This window comes from Engraulis encrasicolus, chromosome 24, assembly GCF_034702125.1.
Source record: "Engraulis encrasicolus isolate BLACKSEA-1 chromosome 24, IST_EnEncr_1.0, whole genome shotgun sequence".
Taxonomy (NCBI): domain Eukaryota; kingdom Metazoa; phylum Chordata; class Actinopteri; order Clupeiformes; family Engraulidae; genus Engraulis; species Engraulis encrasicolus.
In genome coordinates this window covers 97,501-116,132 of record NC_085880.1, presented here as the reverse complement: position 1 = coordinate 116,132, position 18,632 = coordinate 97,501, and the positions used below count along the sequence as shown (strand labels likewise).

At 45.0% G+C, this 18,632-nt stretch overlaps 1 protein-coding gene across 2 annotated transcripts in view; it reads left to right on the top strand.

The window, feature by feature from the left end:
* The first annotated feature begins 84 nt into the window (after nucleotides 1-84).
* The window catches only part of LOC134440874 (ubiquitin thioesterase ZRANB1-like), a 48,412-nt gene continuing 29,864 nt past the window's right edge, over nucleotides 85-18,632 (top strand). For both annotated transcript variants that reach the window (XM_063191029.1, XM_063191028.1), the window contains exons 1-3: nucleotides 85-2,218; nucleotides 5,676-7,060; nucleotides 18,602-18,632. The exon at nucleotides 18,602-18,632 is cut by the window's right edge. In XM_063191029.1, the coding sequence (XP_063047099.1) occupies nucleotides 5,767-7,060; nucleotides 18,602-18,632 (1,325 nt within the window). In that variant the 5' untranslated portion in view covers nucleotides 85-2,218; nucleotides 5,676-5,766. The remainder of the gene's footprint in view (nucleotides 2,219-5,675; nucleotides 7,061-18,601) is intronic.

The window sequence follows — 18,632 nt, the reverse complement described above, 5'->3', positions numbered from 1 at the left end:
CTATAAATGTCTTAAAGCATAACCACAGGACATGTTTGTCTGCGAGACTGTATGTGTGTGCGTGTGGTGTGTGTGTACCTGTGTTCATGTTCATGTATGTACATGGTTAAAGCTGTAGCACAACAAATTATGCTGCATGAAAGAAGCATGATTGCGTGGATGAGGACAAAGTTAATTAGTGTCATGTTGGAGCTACCATGAAAACTGGCTGTCTTAAACTTTTATTTTCCTAATGGGATTAAGAGAAATTGTGTTGTCATTGCAGTAGGGGTCAACATAAAGGCTGGTGACCTCAGTGTTCTTTTTTGTTATACCCCCCACCCCTTCAATCTTTCTTTCTTGTCTCCAAATGTTGCATTTTTTTTTCTTCTTGAAATTGCACCTTTTGCGCTGTTTTGTTTTGAAAATCACATAACCCAGAATGAAACTGGTTTCTTATTTAATCACTGGAAGCAAATATAAAACTAAAAAAGAGATGCATAAATAAGGAAAACATGTGGTGTATGAGTCAACAAACTATACTGAATGTAGAATGTAGCTGTGAGGGGGTTTGTGGTGTGGGGTGGCGTCTCTGTCTAGTGAACTCTTCCCAACGCATCTCTTTGCATAATATGGGACTGGTGTTTACGGAAGCATCCCAAGGAACCCCAGCGAGCACCACCCCGTGGCACCTCCAGGACACCCCACCCCTCTGCTACTGTTAGCCTCGTCACAGACACCCCACAGGACTTTGTTTGTCTGTCTGTCTGTGTGTATGGTATAGGCCAATCAGAAAGGCCCGCAGATTCTTCCATTTGGAGGGTAATAAACTGATAATGATCCTCTGTGTTGCCAATGTGGTCTGATTATGTTCATTTGTCTATCTGCATTTGCATTGTCAAAGTAACATGTTTCGATCACTGAGAATTCTGTGCTTGTATTATCTGTGGTTTATAACAGGGAGCTTTTATTTTTCAAAGAAACAACACAGAAAGGATGGTAAGTTAACCTATGTGAATAGATTATTGTGCTGTATCATAAATCAACAAAGTATTTTTTTAGTTTTATTTAACCAGACTTGGTACAGTAAATGCAAAGTTCAGTGCAACACAGAATCAATGCATGCTGACTGACACTGAAATGTTGCCCAGTTACACAAGCCTAGGCTACTAGTAAATGGTCAAACAGGAAGAGAGCAGCCAGTGTGCTAGAATCCGGTTGCCTTCAGCCAACTAGCCCACATTGTGAATGACGTCAGCGCTGAAATCCCAGCATGTAAACAAATAAACAGCTGGTGGCTGCAACTCTTGCTCGGTGGCTTAATTTAATGGCAGTCTCCGCTCAAATGACCTGTGCTATGCGCGCATGCATATCACCAAGCTAGGAGAAGAAAGTCAACATACCACAAGTAGCCACGGCCATATTTTCCCGACAAGGGTTGCTGGCAAATACATATTTTGGTCTAAATATCAATTCCCACGTTTGACATGTCAGCCCAAACGTTTTTAAGATTCATTTAACGCTGCAATAAAACTACCGAGTTGGTGTTGTGGAGAGATACAATACGCTGACAGCCGTGTTGTCACTGCAGAGTGCTGCGGTAGAATTTCTGTAGCGATGACATCATTGCTTTACCGATATGAAACAAGCGCCATGGCGGCTCAGGGAGAGAGCTGTGGCTGTTTGCTTTTGGCCTATCATTATGAACCAAGACGGCGAATAAGAGTTACAGTTTCATAATTCGTCGACATCAAAGGCTGGTGCAACGAATCCTTTACACCATTGGCAACGAAAGAGGTAGTCCCTCATAGGTCAATGCGAGGTATACAGAAAACTAGCCAATCAGCTTTGCTGGCGAATCCAGGTGATAACCCTCCTCCCGTCTCTGTGGAGTAGGTTTATTTTGGCTTTTCCCGTTTCCCCATCGCCGCCATTAGACCTAGACAGCTCGGCGGTTAGGGATGGGGATTAAAAATATTTAAACCACAGTAGCATAGCCTTAAAGACAGTCCGATTGTGCTACAATGCACGACTGTCGCCGAACTGGGAAGTGCGGAAGAAATGTAAATATGGTGTTGTTAAAGAAATGAGGGTGTAGGGGGGAACTCGGTGTGGGACTGGATAGGGTTGGTGCGGATTGGGTTGCATTCGGGAAAGACCGAGGCCAGTGGAACGTCTCGGTGCTGCAAAGGGACCTGTGGTTGCAAAGAAAAGAGTAGCTCACAGTCCACAGGAAAAGGTAAGGCCTGCTGTCCAGCACACGAAGCAAGTTAAATTAGCGAGCTATCGACTCTGTTTTCGATAGGGCATTTAAAACGTCAACAGTGTAACCTACTTTGATGATCCACCGCATTAAAATGTTTCCGTACATGGCTAAGCGTAGGCTATATTGTAACGGACAGTTCTTTACACGGAACAGGAATAGCTGGATAGTAAACAGTGACAAATAACTCGATAGGATCATTAGAGGAGACTGTGCAGGAATAGCTAACTTCAAGCAGGCACGCATTAGGCTACCTAAGCAGATAGATCGCACGATTACCTGTCGTTTGTTTCCAAGTGTAGGTGTCCTCATGTCATTGGACTTTTTCCACGCAATCTACGAGGTGTCCTTATTGTTATTATTTTGAGTGCAGTACACTGCTCGCCTGAAGTTGGTCGTGGTTGTTTTTCACCATTGTGTTGAATTTCGAGCACAGGGTCGATGAAAGTTTATTGTTTTCCCTAATGTTCCTAAGTAACGTTTAAGCTTCCAGATGACCAGAAGTAGCCTAGTCGCTAGCTAACGCATACATTGTATCAATGAGGCGTGTGTCACTCTCCGAATGGCTTTGACACATTGTAACAGTTGGGCTAGAACTATTTATTTGCTGCCTGGCACAATTGTTACGTTAGCTACTGTCATGTTCGCCAGTCTGGTTGAGCATAGGCCTACAGGCAAAGAAGGTCCACCTTCTTTGCTACAATAGCCCACAGACCTATAGCCAACCTAAGTGGAATGCTCTTCTCTGGTGTTTATTTTGTTTTCCTTTATTACAACACAATCCATTCCCAGCAACCAGGTAAGTTACTGGTCGGTGGCTTGTCTACAGACAGACTTTTTAAACATGGAGACTAATGGCATACTTCTAGGCTGAGCATACATACAGCCCCACATTAGGCATTTCTAAATAATTCACAGCCAACATAGAACTAGTAGTTTCAAGTCAAGACCACTGAAGGGACATTTCAGTCAATCATGTTAAACAAAATAGACAGGAAGCTTAAGTTGTGGACAGTAAATGAAGAGTCCAGATGCAAAACACTCTAACACTATAAGTGCATGTGTGATGAGTTTTCAAAAACAGACTGAATTTCTATAGTCAGTAAACTTCAAAAAGCTGTCCATTTGCTGTGCTTAATAAAATGTAATTGCCTTTTTGCCTTTGTAACCTGTGTGGTGAAAATGCTGTTTAAAATGAAATATTAAAACGAATTAATTTTTAGAGAATTTTTAGCATCTGAACCCTTCAAATCTTTTATAACATAGCCCATATAAAGATGTAACTTAAGTCATTTGGCAGGTAGAGGTGCAATCGACGCTAAAGGCTGAGAGAGTAGTGTGGGGATGGCCAAAGTCTTTGATAAAAATCAAATTGTGTTGAACAAGATAGAGTGCGCAAGTTACTTTGTAATTTAATAGTTGTTTATATGATCACAATTGTTGACATGCTTTGTATGAGCCCCAGATGTATCCATTGACAGCTGTGCATTCTTCTTTTTTAGTTGTGGTCACTTTCTTCTTAAATGAGACATTTCCTGCTTTATTTGGAACGACCTGAATTTGAGCTAGTGTGCAGATTCAAAACACATCATCGGTTAAGGTCTACCAACTGGTACAAACATGGTTGTATAGGATACTGTGTTTTTGCCTCTACTGGTGTGGGCTTATGGTTTCAGTGTGTTGGACTCGCTTAAGTTGTGACAGAAGTTGATTGGGGTAAAACTGGGTCACTTTCAACACCCCTCCCGTCCACCATCTGTGCACACAGGTCCCCATTCTGTAACTCCCAAATGCATTAGTGGCAGGTCAATACCACCCACCTTTGTGCTGGTGTGAATTCGTTTGTTTGTTTGTTTGTTTCTATGTGTGTGTTTGTTTGTATAACATTTTCTTTGTTCTCTCAACAACAAGGAAACAATTTCAGGAATGATCTTATAGGACTTAGTCAGCATTGTTTTTATGGAGCCATACAGTTTGTGCGTGTATGCAATTGTGTGCACATGTCCATGTCCATGATTTTATTCAGTCATTCGGGTCCACTGTGCTTACAGAGGGTGAAAGAATATCCTGGAACAGATGTGGGTGTGTTTCTTTCTTTAGAAAAAACAACAACAATTAATTATTGTAGTCTAAATGTTGATGTAAGTTTTTATAATGGGCAAAATGGTCATTTAAATCAGTGATAATGAACAAAGTGTTGTCGACCTTTTCGTGTTTGCCCAAGTTGTCACAAATGATGAATTTTACCGGCATTTAAGTGGCCTTTTCAGGGAGACGAAACGAAGCAGTTTACTTGATTAAGAATCGACTCCCTTACTTGGATTTTTTTTATTTAAGCTCAAGTGATGTGTAGCCTCCCTTGTTATCTCCCAGTGTGTCTCCTCATCGTCTCCGATGTCCGAGTGTGCGTGTCTCTGCATACTGGCATTTGGCAGCTCGAACAGAGCAGAAGTAATCAGCCTGTCTGTGTCTGTTACTCTGACAGCAGGTATCAGTCAAGGCCAATGGCTGTCTGTCTTGTTTCATTGTCCTCGCTCGTGTGCAGGCGGCAGGGATCTCTGCCCTGGCCTGACACTTTTACTACCATCCGATGTACATTGCTTTGTTGTGCTCCATTAGCTTTAATTGCCCCGCAGGTATAATGTGATTAATATCGTAATGGGTCTTAATATCTTAATAGCAACGTTAATCGCGATTAACGTGATTGATCTTTGAGGAAAGCGCAGTGCTGCTGATTTGACAGTTTTTTAACTGGTTCGCATACTTTCCTTTTTAATCCAATCCAAAAAAATTGAGCAGGCTGGATTACAAATGGGCACTATTATGCAGGTGGATATTGGTTCACCCGACCCATTCTCCTTGTAACAGTGGGCTAGGTGGATTACCCATTCTCCTCCAAATGGGTATTATGCAATGCACTTGAGCATAGTTCATCCGACACATTCTCCTTGTCCAGGGTAAAGACACACACACACACAAAAACAACAACAACAACAACAACAACAACAGCGGAACACAGTAAATGGTCTATTCAGGCTGAAAGCTCTTTCTTCAATTCACGTGTGAAGGCGTCAGTCCAACTGTGTTGCACCGTAGGTTAAGGAGCTTCAGACCTCCAAAAAGAAGGGCTGCTGCTATTGGTCCACTTGATTCTGAGCCAAAAGCTCTTTTTGCAATGCATCATGGGAAGCCAAGATAAATATTGATTGGGCCAATAATGCCAGTCAGGCCGATGTTTGATTTGTTTGCAGATGTGAAAGGGATCACACCGCAGTCAGTATTATGCACTGACCGAGCCACAAGCACGGTGGTGCAGACCCAATAATGGAAGCAGCGGTGCAACAGCTCTCTAGAATCTAATTGAGTGTGTTTTCTTCTTCTTCTTCTTCTTCTTCTTCTTCTTCTTCTTCTTCTTCCTCTGTCTGCCGTGCAGTGTGCGAGAGGGCGTGTGTGGCCAGCCAGCCTGGTCCCCTGCCCGTGGGTGGAGGAGGAGGGAGCGAGCTGAGGGGCGCGCCGGAGCGAGGATGAGCGAGTCGGCCATCAAGTGGGCGTGTGAGTACTGCACCTACGAGAACTGGCCGTCCGCTATCAAGTGCACCATGTGCCGCGCCCAGAGGCCCGGCGGGCCCATCATCACCGAGGAGCCCTACAAGATCACGCCGGCCCTGGACGCCGGCCAGTCGCCCTGGGACCCTCTGGCGCTAGGGGGTAGTGGTGGTGGTGGGGGTGGAGGTGGAGGTGGGGTCTCCACGCAGAGCTCCACGCAGAGCTCCACCACGCAGGGCTCCAGCCTGCTCATCTGCCCGGACTCGAGCGCTCGGCCCCGGGTGCGGCTGGCCGACGAGGCCCCCGAGAGCACCACTAAGTGGTCGTGCCAGATGTGCACCTACCTAAACTGGCCCCGCGCCATCCGCTGCACGCAGTGCCTGAGCCAGAGGCATCAACTACAACTACAGCAGCAGCAGCAGCAACAACAGCAACAGCAGCAGCAGCAAATACAACAACAGCAGCAGCAGCAGCAGCAGCAGCAGCAACAGAGAAGCTCCCCATCACCCCCACCCCCTCCGCCTGCACCCAGGTCCAGAAGTCCTGGTGAGTCACCCCAGACTTCCAGCACACCTGGTGTCCCACCCCAACAACAACAACAACAGCAGCAGCAACAGCAACAGCCGGCGTTAATACAGCAGTCCCAGCAGCAGCAGCAAAGGATCTCCCCTGGCCCCCCATCCATCAGCCCACCCCCACAGACCACCCCGCAGGCCCCGGACCCGTGCGAGGAGCGCAACGACCGCAACCGCATCAACACCACCCAGTTCGTGGGCCAGCACTGGTCCTGCGCCGCCTGCACCTACGAGAACTGGCCCAAGACGCGCCGCTGCGTCATGTGCGACCACCCGCGGCCCAACCACCTCACGCCCCCCTCGGGCAGCTCCCCGGAGCCCAGCGAGGCCGTCGGCAGCGGTGGCACCACCGCCACCGGCATCGTCACCACCATGGGCACCATGGCCCTCAGCCCGCCGCCGTCCTCCTCGCCCACCATCAACGAGCAGGACCGCGAGCGATGGCGGATAGGCGGAGGGGTGGGCTGCAGCGGCTCCAGCATCGGCATCGGCACTGGCGGCACCCGGAGGACCTCTCCGCCCTCCTCGGGCCGGCTGCTGTCGGACTCGGAGCCTCGCACCATGGAGTTCCAGCGCATCGAGCTGGCGGCCGGAGGGGGCGTGGGGGGCGAGGAGCAGGAGGTGGACTTTAAGAAACTCAAGCAGATCCGGAATCGTATGCGCAGGGCCGACTGGCTCTTTCTCAACGCTTGCGCAGGTATGTGTTGGGAAAGCATCTCAGTTGTGCTGGATGTTGCTTGTTGTGTTTTTTTCTTAATGCGTTTCTATAGGTGATATGTTTTTTGTTTTTTTTTGTTTCCACAAGTGCTGGATTGGTTGGCCATATATACAAAAACGTCATCCCTGTATTTTAGAAAGTAAAAATGATGCATCGCCACAGTTGGTCCACATAATTGCACAAACCCTTGATCTGTTGTTTAGCTGTTTTGCTGGAATCTAAAGCCAGGCTCAAACTACGTACATGACTTCAGATTTTGTGTCCGATTTTGATGTCGGATTGCGCAATGGTCAATCTTATTCCTGATCATAAACACAGAGATAATGCACAACAATATTCTATTTCGAGTCATAAATATGAAACCGTGTTTGATATCTATGATCTGCAAAATTCTCTCTTAGAACGACGGTCACAACAAGGAAATCTTGCCCCACAATCGCTTGCGATGGTCCTGCGCGGTTATGTTCCACCGATTGACGTAAGGGGGGTTTTCAGCCTAGAATCGGGCCGATAGTTATGTAGTTTGAGCCTGACTTAAGGAACCATACCTTCAGAGATGTCAGTCAGCCCTGTTTTTCAGACAGAAGAAAAGTACAACTATTGTCCTGAAATAGATGTTTGTCAGACCAAAGATATGTCCATTTCAGAGTTTTTTAGCTGGCGCTGGATGCTAGTCAGCCTTACCACCAGAGAGGGCTTTTTTAATGGAGTAAAATATTGTCTCTTATTGTGTTGCCCTCAATATGTGGAGGGAACATAAGATATTAGTGAAATGATATTGGTTGGTTATTTTCTGCTAGCTCCACTCGGCAGTCACATTTGCAGAGATGCCAATGCCAATTTCTCAGGAATAAATAAGTACACTGAGGATTAACACCTCTGCTTGTATTATTAGCCTGCAAATTGCATGCCTTATAATAGCCTGAGAGAGAGAAGGCACCACAGCTCATCAACCGGGTACCCTGCACAATATTAGATGTTTTAGCCTGCGAAGATATGGCGTTATAAATTTGCTGTCACCAGAATGGCATTGACCAAGTCGTAGTTCATTGCCAAATGCTGTGTTATGTCATAGTTAGTGTAGTACTATGGTATTTCATTTTTCAATGACTAACTTATTACAGCGTTCCACTGGTGGAACGGCGTGCATTATGGGGCTATTGTAACTCACTTTTGACCACCAATTTACTACTTCTGTGGTAGAACTGATAACGGTGGTGACCAAGCTTTATTCTCTGAAGTCAATATGAGCTAGCACCCACCTCAGTAGGCTAGGCTAGGTACGCTACACACAGACCAGCCTGTCTGTTTACTTGTAGGATAATTTAAACAACTCTCAGACATGCACAGGCTGTGAGCAAAATGTCGAGTCAGCTTGTGTTTGCCTGAGAGTCTTCTTCCCTGTAGATGCTTTGCACAGGTTATGATGAAATTGGTATTGCTCTTGGTTTTTTCTCGCTCTTTAGTACATTTTTTATAATTATAATAAGAAATAAGAATAATAAGAAGAAATAATTTGTAGAAGTAGTTGTTAATTAGGAAGTAATTACTCAAAGATATTGTTTATTACTGCCATTTTCCCAGAGGATAGTTATGATGATTATTTGTTTTGTTTGTTTGTTAGTATAGGAAGCACATTAGCTGTTCAAGGACATTGTACATTCCATGCCATGCATGTAGTTTGAGAGACTGTTGCTGCTGGGCCTATACTACAAAGCTGGTTCAAGATAAATTAAGGTTAAGTTAAGAGGTAAATAATCTAATACAAGAGCTTTTCTTTAAAAAAAATGAGGACTCCAGGCTCTGCTATTAGATGATTTACCTCTTGACTTAACTTTTCATGATCTGGGGCCTGTACTACAAAACTGGTTCAGGAGATGTCTTTTTAAATGTCCTGTTTACCCACTAATATTGAACTAGGCCACAGTTGTATACAGTGCTTGTATAAATCAATCTTCATTCCGTGCTAGTGTACAGACCTCCATGTACATGCACTCATATTGCTGTCCTTCACCAATAGCCCTGGTATAGGTTGGGGACTGGGCCAAGGGGACATGTAGATAAAAATAACAGTCTCGTGAAGCAGATGAAAATAAACAAGCATGCCAGCTAGTCAGACCAATAGTGGCGTGCTGTGTGTGCATGTGTTTGGGCTCCTGTGTCGGTCTGGAATTTGGCAACCTATAGAAGACGGACTTGCCCACCTTTTTTGTTGTGTAACTTCTTGTTGATGTTCTTGTTGAACACATGTATAGAGAGATACACACACACACACACACACACACACACACACACACACACACACACACACACACACACACACACTGACTCGCACACATCCACACTGACACACTCCCATGCTTGCAAATACACACACACACACACACACACAAGTGTCTATACACACACACACACACTGACTCGCACACATCCACACTGACACACTCGCATGCTTGCAAATACACACGCACAAGTGTCTAAACACACACACACACACACACACACTGACTCGCACACATCCACACTGACATACTCACATGCTTGCAAATACACACGCACAAGTGTCTACACACACCCACACACACTGACTAGCACACATCCACACTGACACACTCGCATGCTTGCAAATACACACGCACAAGTGTCTACACAGACACACACACACACACACGCACACCGTAGGCCCACACACATACACACACACACACACACAGAGGCACATACAGACACATATCTCGAGACATTTCAGACACTGCATCTTTTGAGAGCCGAGGTGACTGCTGAGTAATCCTATTTAATCCACCTCTCTACTGCTCCCTGTCATTAAAGACACACACACACACACACACACACACACACACACACACACACACACACACACACACACACACACACACACAAATGCCTGCTTTGGGGTGGGGGGACAAGCTGAAACTCACTCCCGAGTTCTGCTCCACTTCAAGCTGTTTTCACGCAGCGCCTCTCGAAAGCGAGGGATAAAGGGCGGGAGGCATAGAAGGAGAGAGAGCAGAGGGATGTAGAGAGGGAGCGGTGGAGGAAGAGAGCAGAGGGAGAGGGATATCGCGAGGGATCGAAATCGAAGGAGAGAGAGTGGAGAGAGAAATAAAAACACACATTCCGCCCGTCTGTTTGAGTAGAAGAGCAAAGCGGCAACAGCAGCAGCTGCCCAGATTCCTTCCTCTGATTGCACTTAAGGCTTCCCGACCCGCTAGCTGGCTTCACCCTCTCGCCTCCCTCTCTCCTCCTGCTATGTTTACATTAACTTCACCATGACTTCACTATATAATGCGAAGACGTGCGTTCGTGCGTGCGTGCGTGCGTGCGTGCGTGCGTGCGTTCGTGCGTGCGTTCGTGCGTGCGTGCGTGCGTGCGTGCAGTCTCTGTCTCTGTCTCTGTCTCTCTGTCTCTGTCTCTCTCTCTGTCTCTCTCTCTGTCTCTCTCTCTGTCTCTCTCTCTGTCTGGTACCAAACCAGTACTCTTTCCAACATTTTTTTCAGTGACCACCAGCCATTTGTTGAAACTTGTGTCACAGAAGATGAATGTTGCTTTTGTACTAGCTATCCACCGGAGAAGACTGTGCCTCTTACCTACTGCCCCATAAGCCCTGCTGATTAATCAGTGTAAACACTGCATATGTTCCCATGTTTCAGTGTATAAAAGAAGCTTCTGTGGACGATGCTGCTTCAAAGACTATTTTTTGGGTTAAAAAAGAATTTTTAATTTTAATTTCCACATAATGCAAAGATTAGACCCTGGGGGTGGGCTTGGTTTGGTTGGGTCGGTTGCATCAGCGTTGAAAGTAGGGTGTAAATAATAATCGAAATCGAATGTGTCGATATATCACAATATAATCTGACAATCGAATCTCATCGTATCGTGGGGCATTCTTAAGTATCGCAAATAATCGAATCGCTGGCCCCTGCCCAATGCCCTAGCTCCATAACCTAGTAGAAGTGGACAAGTAATTGAAAAAAAGTCGAATTCAATCGTGTTGTGTCGTATTGTGGGGCATTCGTGAGTATCAAAAATAATCGCATCGGATCGAATAATAAGATATCGAATCGATATTGAATCGTATCGTCATGGAGGCTGTGATTTACACCCCTATTTGAAAGTGCTGTTTTGAACACGCAATACCTTGAATGTAATGTGGTTAGGAGTGCATTTGGCTCCCCTCTCCTTTCCTCTCTTCCCCCTCTTCTCTTCTCCTCCTCTCCTCTCCTCACTGCCAGGGCTGTTGGGTCTTTGGGTCATACAAGAGGCCTCCTTGTTTGGTTCTGGGTTTTTTTCCCCGACCTACCATATGTTGCCCACCTTCCTGTGGCTCCACTGATGAAGAGAGCACACATGTCAGATGCATGTTTGGTAGGAGCATGCTGGTGCTCAGACATTCAGATTTGTTTAAGAGTTTGGATTTCAGGCTCTTTGACGGGATCCGGATCATAGTGGCCTGTTCCTTTCAAAGAGCAGTTCATAAAATGGCTCTTTTTGAACGTCTTTTATTTATTCAGTGTTAAGAAGATAGCATTTTGACCACCTCTAGGTTATGTTTCCAAACAATTCCAGTTTTCAAACGATTCCTCCTTCTAAACACTGCTTCTGTCGTGTGCGTGTATGTGTGCGTGCGTGCGTGCGTGCGTGCGTGCGTGCGTGCGTGCGTGCGTGCCGCAAATTAACGGAAGAATGGCTCCCCCAGCTGTGATTCGGTATTGCTCACTTCTAGGTGCCGTTCAAATAAAATTGATTCGTTCACGAATGTAACAACACTCGCTTTGTTGACTGACTCTGGTTGTGTTGCCATTATTGTTTGTGTGACCATGCAAGTCTGCACAACCTAGCCTCAGTCAGTTTGCTTGTTAAGTTTTGCTGCTTTAATTCAATTTAATTTTAAGAGTGCTCGTAAAGATGCCATACTGCAGTCACAGTTTGCAATTTTACTTACCTGGCAACTAGTGGCTGACAAGTTTGCCTTTGTGGCTCTTTTGAATTTCTTTTCTCACACTGTCCATTCCACCAGCAAACTTTTAATACAATGCTTCGGTCATCTGACCTTCTTCAGGTAAAGTAAAGAAGGTCGGATGACCGAAACGTTGCATTAAAGTTTGTTGGTGGAATGAAGTGTGCGGGATCTCTCTACAATTGAATGACAACCCCACTGGGATAATATCCTATGCTGTTAAATGCTCCCAAATATTTAATGGCACTTTCTTTTCAGTTATCTTACGTTTGGTCCAGCACCTGTGCCACTGATGTGCGCGCATTCTTTGACTTTCTGGATAATATCCTATGCACCTGCCCAACTACGTCTTCTTGAACTCCCCTTTCTTTTCAGTCAGTCCCTCTCTGCAGCAGACAAATGCATGTCAGTTATCGCCTGGGGCCTGTGCATGTTCAGACAGCAAAATTAATCATGTATAAAGTTAAACTAGTTTCTAGATGTTGGCAAATCGTGGAAAATGAGTTGGATTTTTTAGGGGAGGGGTTTATGGCTTTACTTGATAGGACTGGGTGAGATGGTGTCAGCAAGCAAATGGAGAGAAACAGGGTTGGAGAGGATTGGACCGGAACTGACCTTGAGCCGGAATCTTACTCTGGTCCCCAACGTAACAGCATGGTGCCTTAGCCATTTAAGCCACAGTCAAGGCTGAGATGGTTGTGTCTGTGTCTGTGTCTGTGTCTGTGTCTGTGCCTGTGCCTGTGCCTGTGCCTGTGCGCGACTGCACCATTGAAACTCTCACACACAGTGCTCAGAGGATCAGGAAGCTAGGCACTCTAGCTCACAAAGGTGTTGAAGAACCAGTAGGCTCTAATGTCACTGGTGTTGATCCCAGCTGTGTTGATGTCAGATCTGTTGTTGAGAGCATCGTCATAAGAAATACATGGCAAACTTGTACTGTGTCAACTTGCACTTTTCTTGCTTTGGTGTATCTGCCTTAGCTGGTCACTAGATTTTATTTATACGTTTTCATCGGCTGTCTCACAGGTGCTAGACAGAGGTACACTGCTCCTGTTTTTCACTATTTAAAGGTGCACTGTGTAATATCTTTGGAGTTTCTTCTCAGATTTCATGCTGCCCGTTCACAAATGTTACCTTTTTCAAGAATACTTACCACCTCCTTCAAATTCCAAGTATTCATTATGAAAAGCACAGTTTCAATGAGCAGCATAGTTACAATACCTACGACTGACCACCATCCTACACAGTGCATCTTTGAATTTTTTTTGCGACATATGCAATAGAGTATCCATGTGACGGAGGTGTTCCTGCACAGTTCGTCCCCCTCGGGGCGCGAACCTGCCACCTCGTCAACTACATCGGTTTGGCAATGGGAGTCACAGTACGAGCGTGCTGAGCTAAAGGGCCAGTCCGATTGCCCAACGGTACCACACTGTATTGAGGCTTCGGGAGGGAGGTTTACTAACGTTCCATGCCGAACTCTGCTAGTTGGCCTCTGCTACACTCATACACACCCACACACTCACTAGCTCACTAGTAATAACAGTTGTGCACATGTACAACCAACTCATAGACCTTGAGGACTAGAGATCTCGTGTTTTCACACAGGCCTTTTCGGAGTAAAAAGCTGTGGAGCTACCACAGAGTGTACACACTATCTCTCATCTTATCACTTGCATGTTACATCAACTGTCATTTAAGCAGGAGAGGTGGGTTAAAATCACTTCACAGTGCATCTATGTTCTCACTGGCTGGCGTTATAGCAGCATACATCTGCAACTGACAGGCACTTAGGTGTTGTATAAACATGCATGCAAAGATGCTGTGGTGCAAAGTAACATTGCCTTGATTTTCACGATTCACATCAACCCCGTTTTTCAGCATAGAGTATACATTGTTGCAGACCAGCACTGTCCTGTGGTTACTTCAGCTGTGACAGTTGAGGGTTTGGGTCAGTAAGTCACTACACATGCGCGCACCCACTACAGTAGCTGTCATTAGAGTGGCAAGACGCGTACAGCAGTAGATATGACAGGTGCCGTGTTGGAGACGGTGCAAAGCAAGCCTCACTTTCACCAGGCCTGTTTCCATCAGTGGAAAGGCCATCAGGTTTTTACTACAGTAATTCAAAAGCAGTATGTGTGTGAATGAGAGAGGGTTTGACCTGACCTCATTTTGAGGCAAAGAAAGAAAGAAAGAAAGAAAGAAAGAGAAAATCTACACTGCATTTTTCAGATCAAAGCCACAATTTTCTTTACAAAAATGTCCTACTTTTATGTCCATTTATGGGCAAATATATTGTCTCATTGTTGAAGATGAGCTGCTTACTGTATGTTGACTTGTCAAATTCTGTGAGACCAGAGGATAACCTGGATAAAGGGACTGAATCTTCCCATGCTTTTCAGCAGTACCCTCTGTTTCTGTTTGAGTTTTCAGTGATCTGTGTTTGAGCTATTTCACATGTGAAAGGAATAGGTCTGTGTAGAGGAAGGGAGGGAGTGCATGTGTTTCTGCTTTCAGAGCGCTGGGAAGAAGGATCGTGGCAGGCTGTTTAGCTGGGCCGGGCTGGGGCTGGGAAGGGCTCTGGGCTGGGCATCGAGAAAGGAGAAATGCAGACGGGGAGTTTGGCACAAGCCCACACACACACACACACACACACACACACACACACACACACACACACACACACACATAAACACACACACACCAATTCATTGCTCTGAAAAAAAGATCCTCATCTAGACCTTCTCGCAAACACATGCAGATGCGCAGATGCACACACACACACACACACACACACACACACACACACACACACACACACACCTCTTTTGTTTGTGTCTCTAGCATTTCTGGAGGGTTTTTTTTTTGTAAATGCGTGCCATTGTGCCCTTGCCGTGGTGGTGGGATGAGAACAATGGCGGGCAGTATTACAGTGTGACATGAAGCCGGGGCCAGAAAGCACTTTTTCCAGAACTAGGCTATAGAATGCAACGCTTAGTCGCCAGGCTACCCGGGACCTTTCCTCGAGTCCCATGTTGGTGTTACTGTAGTTAGTAGAACACTGTAGCTAGCTTACCTGTGTTTTCTTTTCTTTTTTTTAAACGTGTGACGATGCCCGGGGCAGAAAGTCACTACTAGAAGCTGTCTGTGTGTTTTTGTTTGTAAGCTTTACAGTACCAGGGGCCGCTTACCGCTGTATCAGGGCAGCTGATGGAGGTCTAGGCTTCGCTCGACCGTGAGGGAGACAGAGGAAGTGTGTGTGTGTGTGTGTGTGTGCGTGTGTGCGTGTGTGCGTGTGTGCGTGTGTGCGTGTGTGCGTGTGCGCGTGTGCGCGTGCGTGCGTGCGTGCGTGCGTGCGTGCGTGCGTGCGTGCGTGCGACTGACTGACTGACTGACTGACTGACTGACTGACTGACTGACTGACTGACTGACTGACTGACTGACTGACTGACTGACTGACTGAATGTCAGTTTGTCAAAAGATTATATAAACGTTTTAGAAATGACATTTGTATGCTTTTTGAGAGCCAGTTGAAACATCAACCATTCAAGCAGCATAAACAAGAAGGAAGAATAGGTTGTTTGTATTGAGTTCTTGTCTCATGGTGTGCGGTAAGGCACACACCCTCGCTGGCAGTTGCTGACCTCACACTGCCCCTGTGTTGTGTTGTGTTGCAGGCACGTGCACAGCATAGTTGCCCACGGTGCCCGAGCAACGGCCCTTTTGCCCACATTGGCTGATATTGCCCTTCCAAGGGAGGGGAAAATAATATGGCAATTATAATTGCATATTTCAATATCATTTGATTTCTTTATAATTCATTTTGATTGAAGTTTAGTACAATAAAGACTTAAGTCAGTCATACAAATTCATCAGACCCGTCGAGAATGGGCACGAGCGATGTGAGGTAGGTAGGCGCAACAACTCCGGTGGAGGGAGAAGGCACGCGACAGGCGCTTGAGCGCCTATAAGACACACGAAAGATTTTGAAGATGTCTGGGTGTCGGCTAGAGCCCTACACACAGTCTACATATTAGGGTACAAAATATGCTCACAATCAACCTCTCTAATACAATGTTGAGTTTAGAACTTTTAGTTATCATACATCTGACAGCCAGCCAGCGCCACGTTTAGGTAGCAAAAAAACCCGACAGCCAGCTGTAGCCTACAGTAGATATGCCTCGGAAAAATAGGCTAAGATTTCATGTTTCAACTGATTTGCTTTGCAATTCGTATTTTTGATTGAAGCCTCCTAAATTAAGTTTTCAAATTCAGATTCACCTGCACCTCGAGAGATAGGCAAAGGGAGGGGCAGCATGCGCGTTTGCGGGGGGGCACGCGCAGCTCTACGTGGGAGGGAGGGGGAAACAAGCATGCATGCGACCAGGGCAGAGACGCAAAAGATGTCGAAGATGTCGTGGGAGTAGAGCGACTGCCCTGACGGTCTGAGGTGAGCTGGAAACACAGCAGACTACACAGTATTAAACTACATGATCACAATTAATGTCTCTTAAAGCCGATCTCGAGTTTAGGACGTTTAGTGATCCTAAATAATCTGACAGCCGGGATGTGCCACGTTCAGATATTGGCGAAAAACGACAGCCAGCTAGCTTGCTGTCAACGTTTTACATGGCTCAGGTTGTTTTGTGGAAGGCTAACCCAACTAAGAAACATGCAGATGACATGTCGTTTTAAGCAAGAGAGAACTTAAGGGGGTAGGCTAGCTAAAGGAAGCACATCTCTGCAGAGTTGGCTGCGAAAAAAATGAACAGGTGCAGGTGAGGCAGAGAATCTTTTTTCAGGATTGTAGAGGTTTGATCTTGGTGAGACCGCTAGGAAAGTGCTTTTTCTTACGCTGATATATTCTCCGACCGAAAGATACTGTTTCCACTGTCAATGTCCATGTAATTGAAATAAATCCACTCCACGTGATAACTGACGTTTACTGTTCTTCTCAAGACATAGGCCTACAAAATGTGCATGAACTAACTAAAATATCTGTAATAAAAATAAAAGGTTATAAAGTCTGCGAGAAGCTCGGAGCTTCAGAGCAACATATAAGAACTGGTGCTCCCACGCCACGGTTCTTTGCGATCTGAAATGAAAGCCGGCTCGTCCATTCTTAAAGCGACAGTACACATTTTTAATATAGGCTACAAAAGACCCAACAAATGACCTAAACCTGTGAATTCTTATTGTTTTAGCTTTCCTATATAATATTCATCATTTTAATCATGGAACATGCCTATTAATTAAATTTCAAATTCAAATTACATGATCTTTTTAACCATTTTTAAACTATTTCTATTTATTATAACTTAAAGTCTACTTTGGCTGCTGCAAGGATTATAAAGATGACAGTGGGTTAATTGATTAAGCATCCTTATATTTAGCCTATTAATTTACTCATCATTTCATTTCATTTAAGATGAGGATGACTCAGAGCCACAGACCTCTGCACATAGGGCAGGTAGGCATAAGACTGATCATCTCTGTGACTGAGGTTTAAAAACTATCAAGGCTTTTTCTCATAATTTCATTCAATTTAGGGGCAGCCACATACCACACATGAGGAAATGTGGATCAGGAGACATTTAGGGAAGGTGGGCATAAGGCTGATCATCTCTGATATGATTAATAGGTAGGCCTACATGTTTAAAAACTAGCATGTTATATCATATGGTACGCATATTCAGGATACTATACAATAAAATAATATTAATAATTATGACAATAATATACTACTTCTACTACTACTAAAAATAATAATACCCATGGTGCAGTTTCCTAAAAATTCTGAAGGCCGCTCATTGTTGATGGGTTTTTTTTTTTGGGGGGGGGGGTTACCCTTTCTTCAGGTTAGAGCAACTGCCCTTTGAGATTCCTGTGCACGTCCCTGTTGTGTTGTGTTGTGTTGTGCTGCGCTGTTACCTCAGTACGTCCTTCTCTTGGAAGCCTGTAGCCTATGATGTAGTAAGTTTATTTATAGCCCATATAGATATGTCCATGTCTGTTCATTGTTTGTGTGTGCGTGTGCGAAATACATGGTTGTGCAAACTGATCCTAACCCAATTTCAATCCTGTCAGTAATGCTCTTTAATTCTATTATCATATACCGGTACATTTTAAGCACATTGAATGACTGTTGAGTATGACGTGCTATCTAAATATTTTTTGATTGATTGATTGATTGATTGATTGGTTAATTGAATGGTTGCTGCATAGTGAAATGACTGCTTGTCAGGTGTGGTGGATATCTTTTTTCTGTTTTTTTTATTTTTTATTCCTAAGTAAATTGAATGACTATTGAGTACGATAATGTGATCAATACATGCTTTTTGATTTACTGACTGAATGATTATTATAGTGAATTGATCATAAAGTACAGTGTAAAAAGTTATCACGGTCCTTGACTTGGTCAGGTGTGGTGAATATCTGTAACATTTTATTTTAGTACACATTTCTAAGTGCATTGAATGACTGCTGAGTGTGATAAAGTGCACTTTTAAAAACTTGTTCCACTGTCCTTGGCTTGCCAGGCGTGGTGGAGGGGGACCTGGCGGCAGTGGA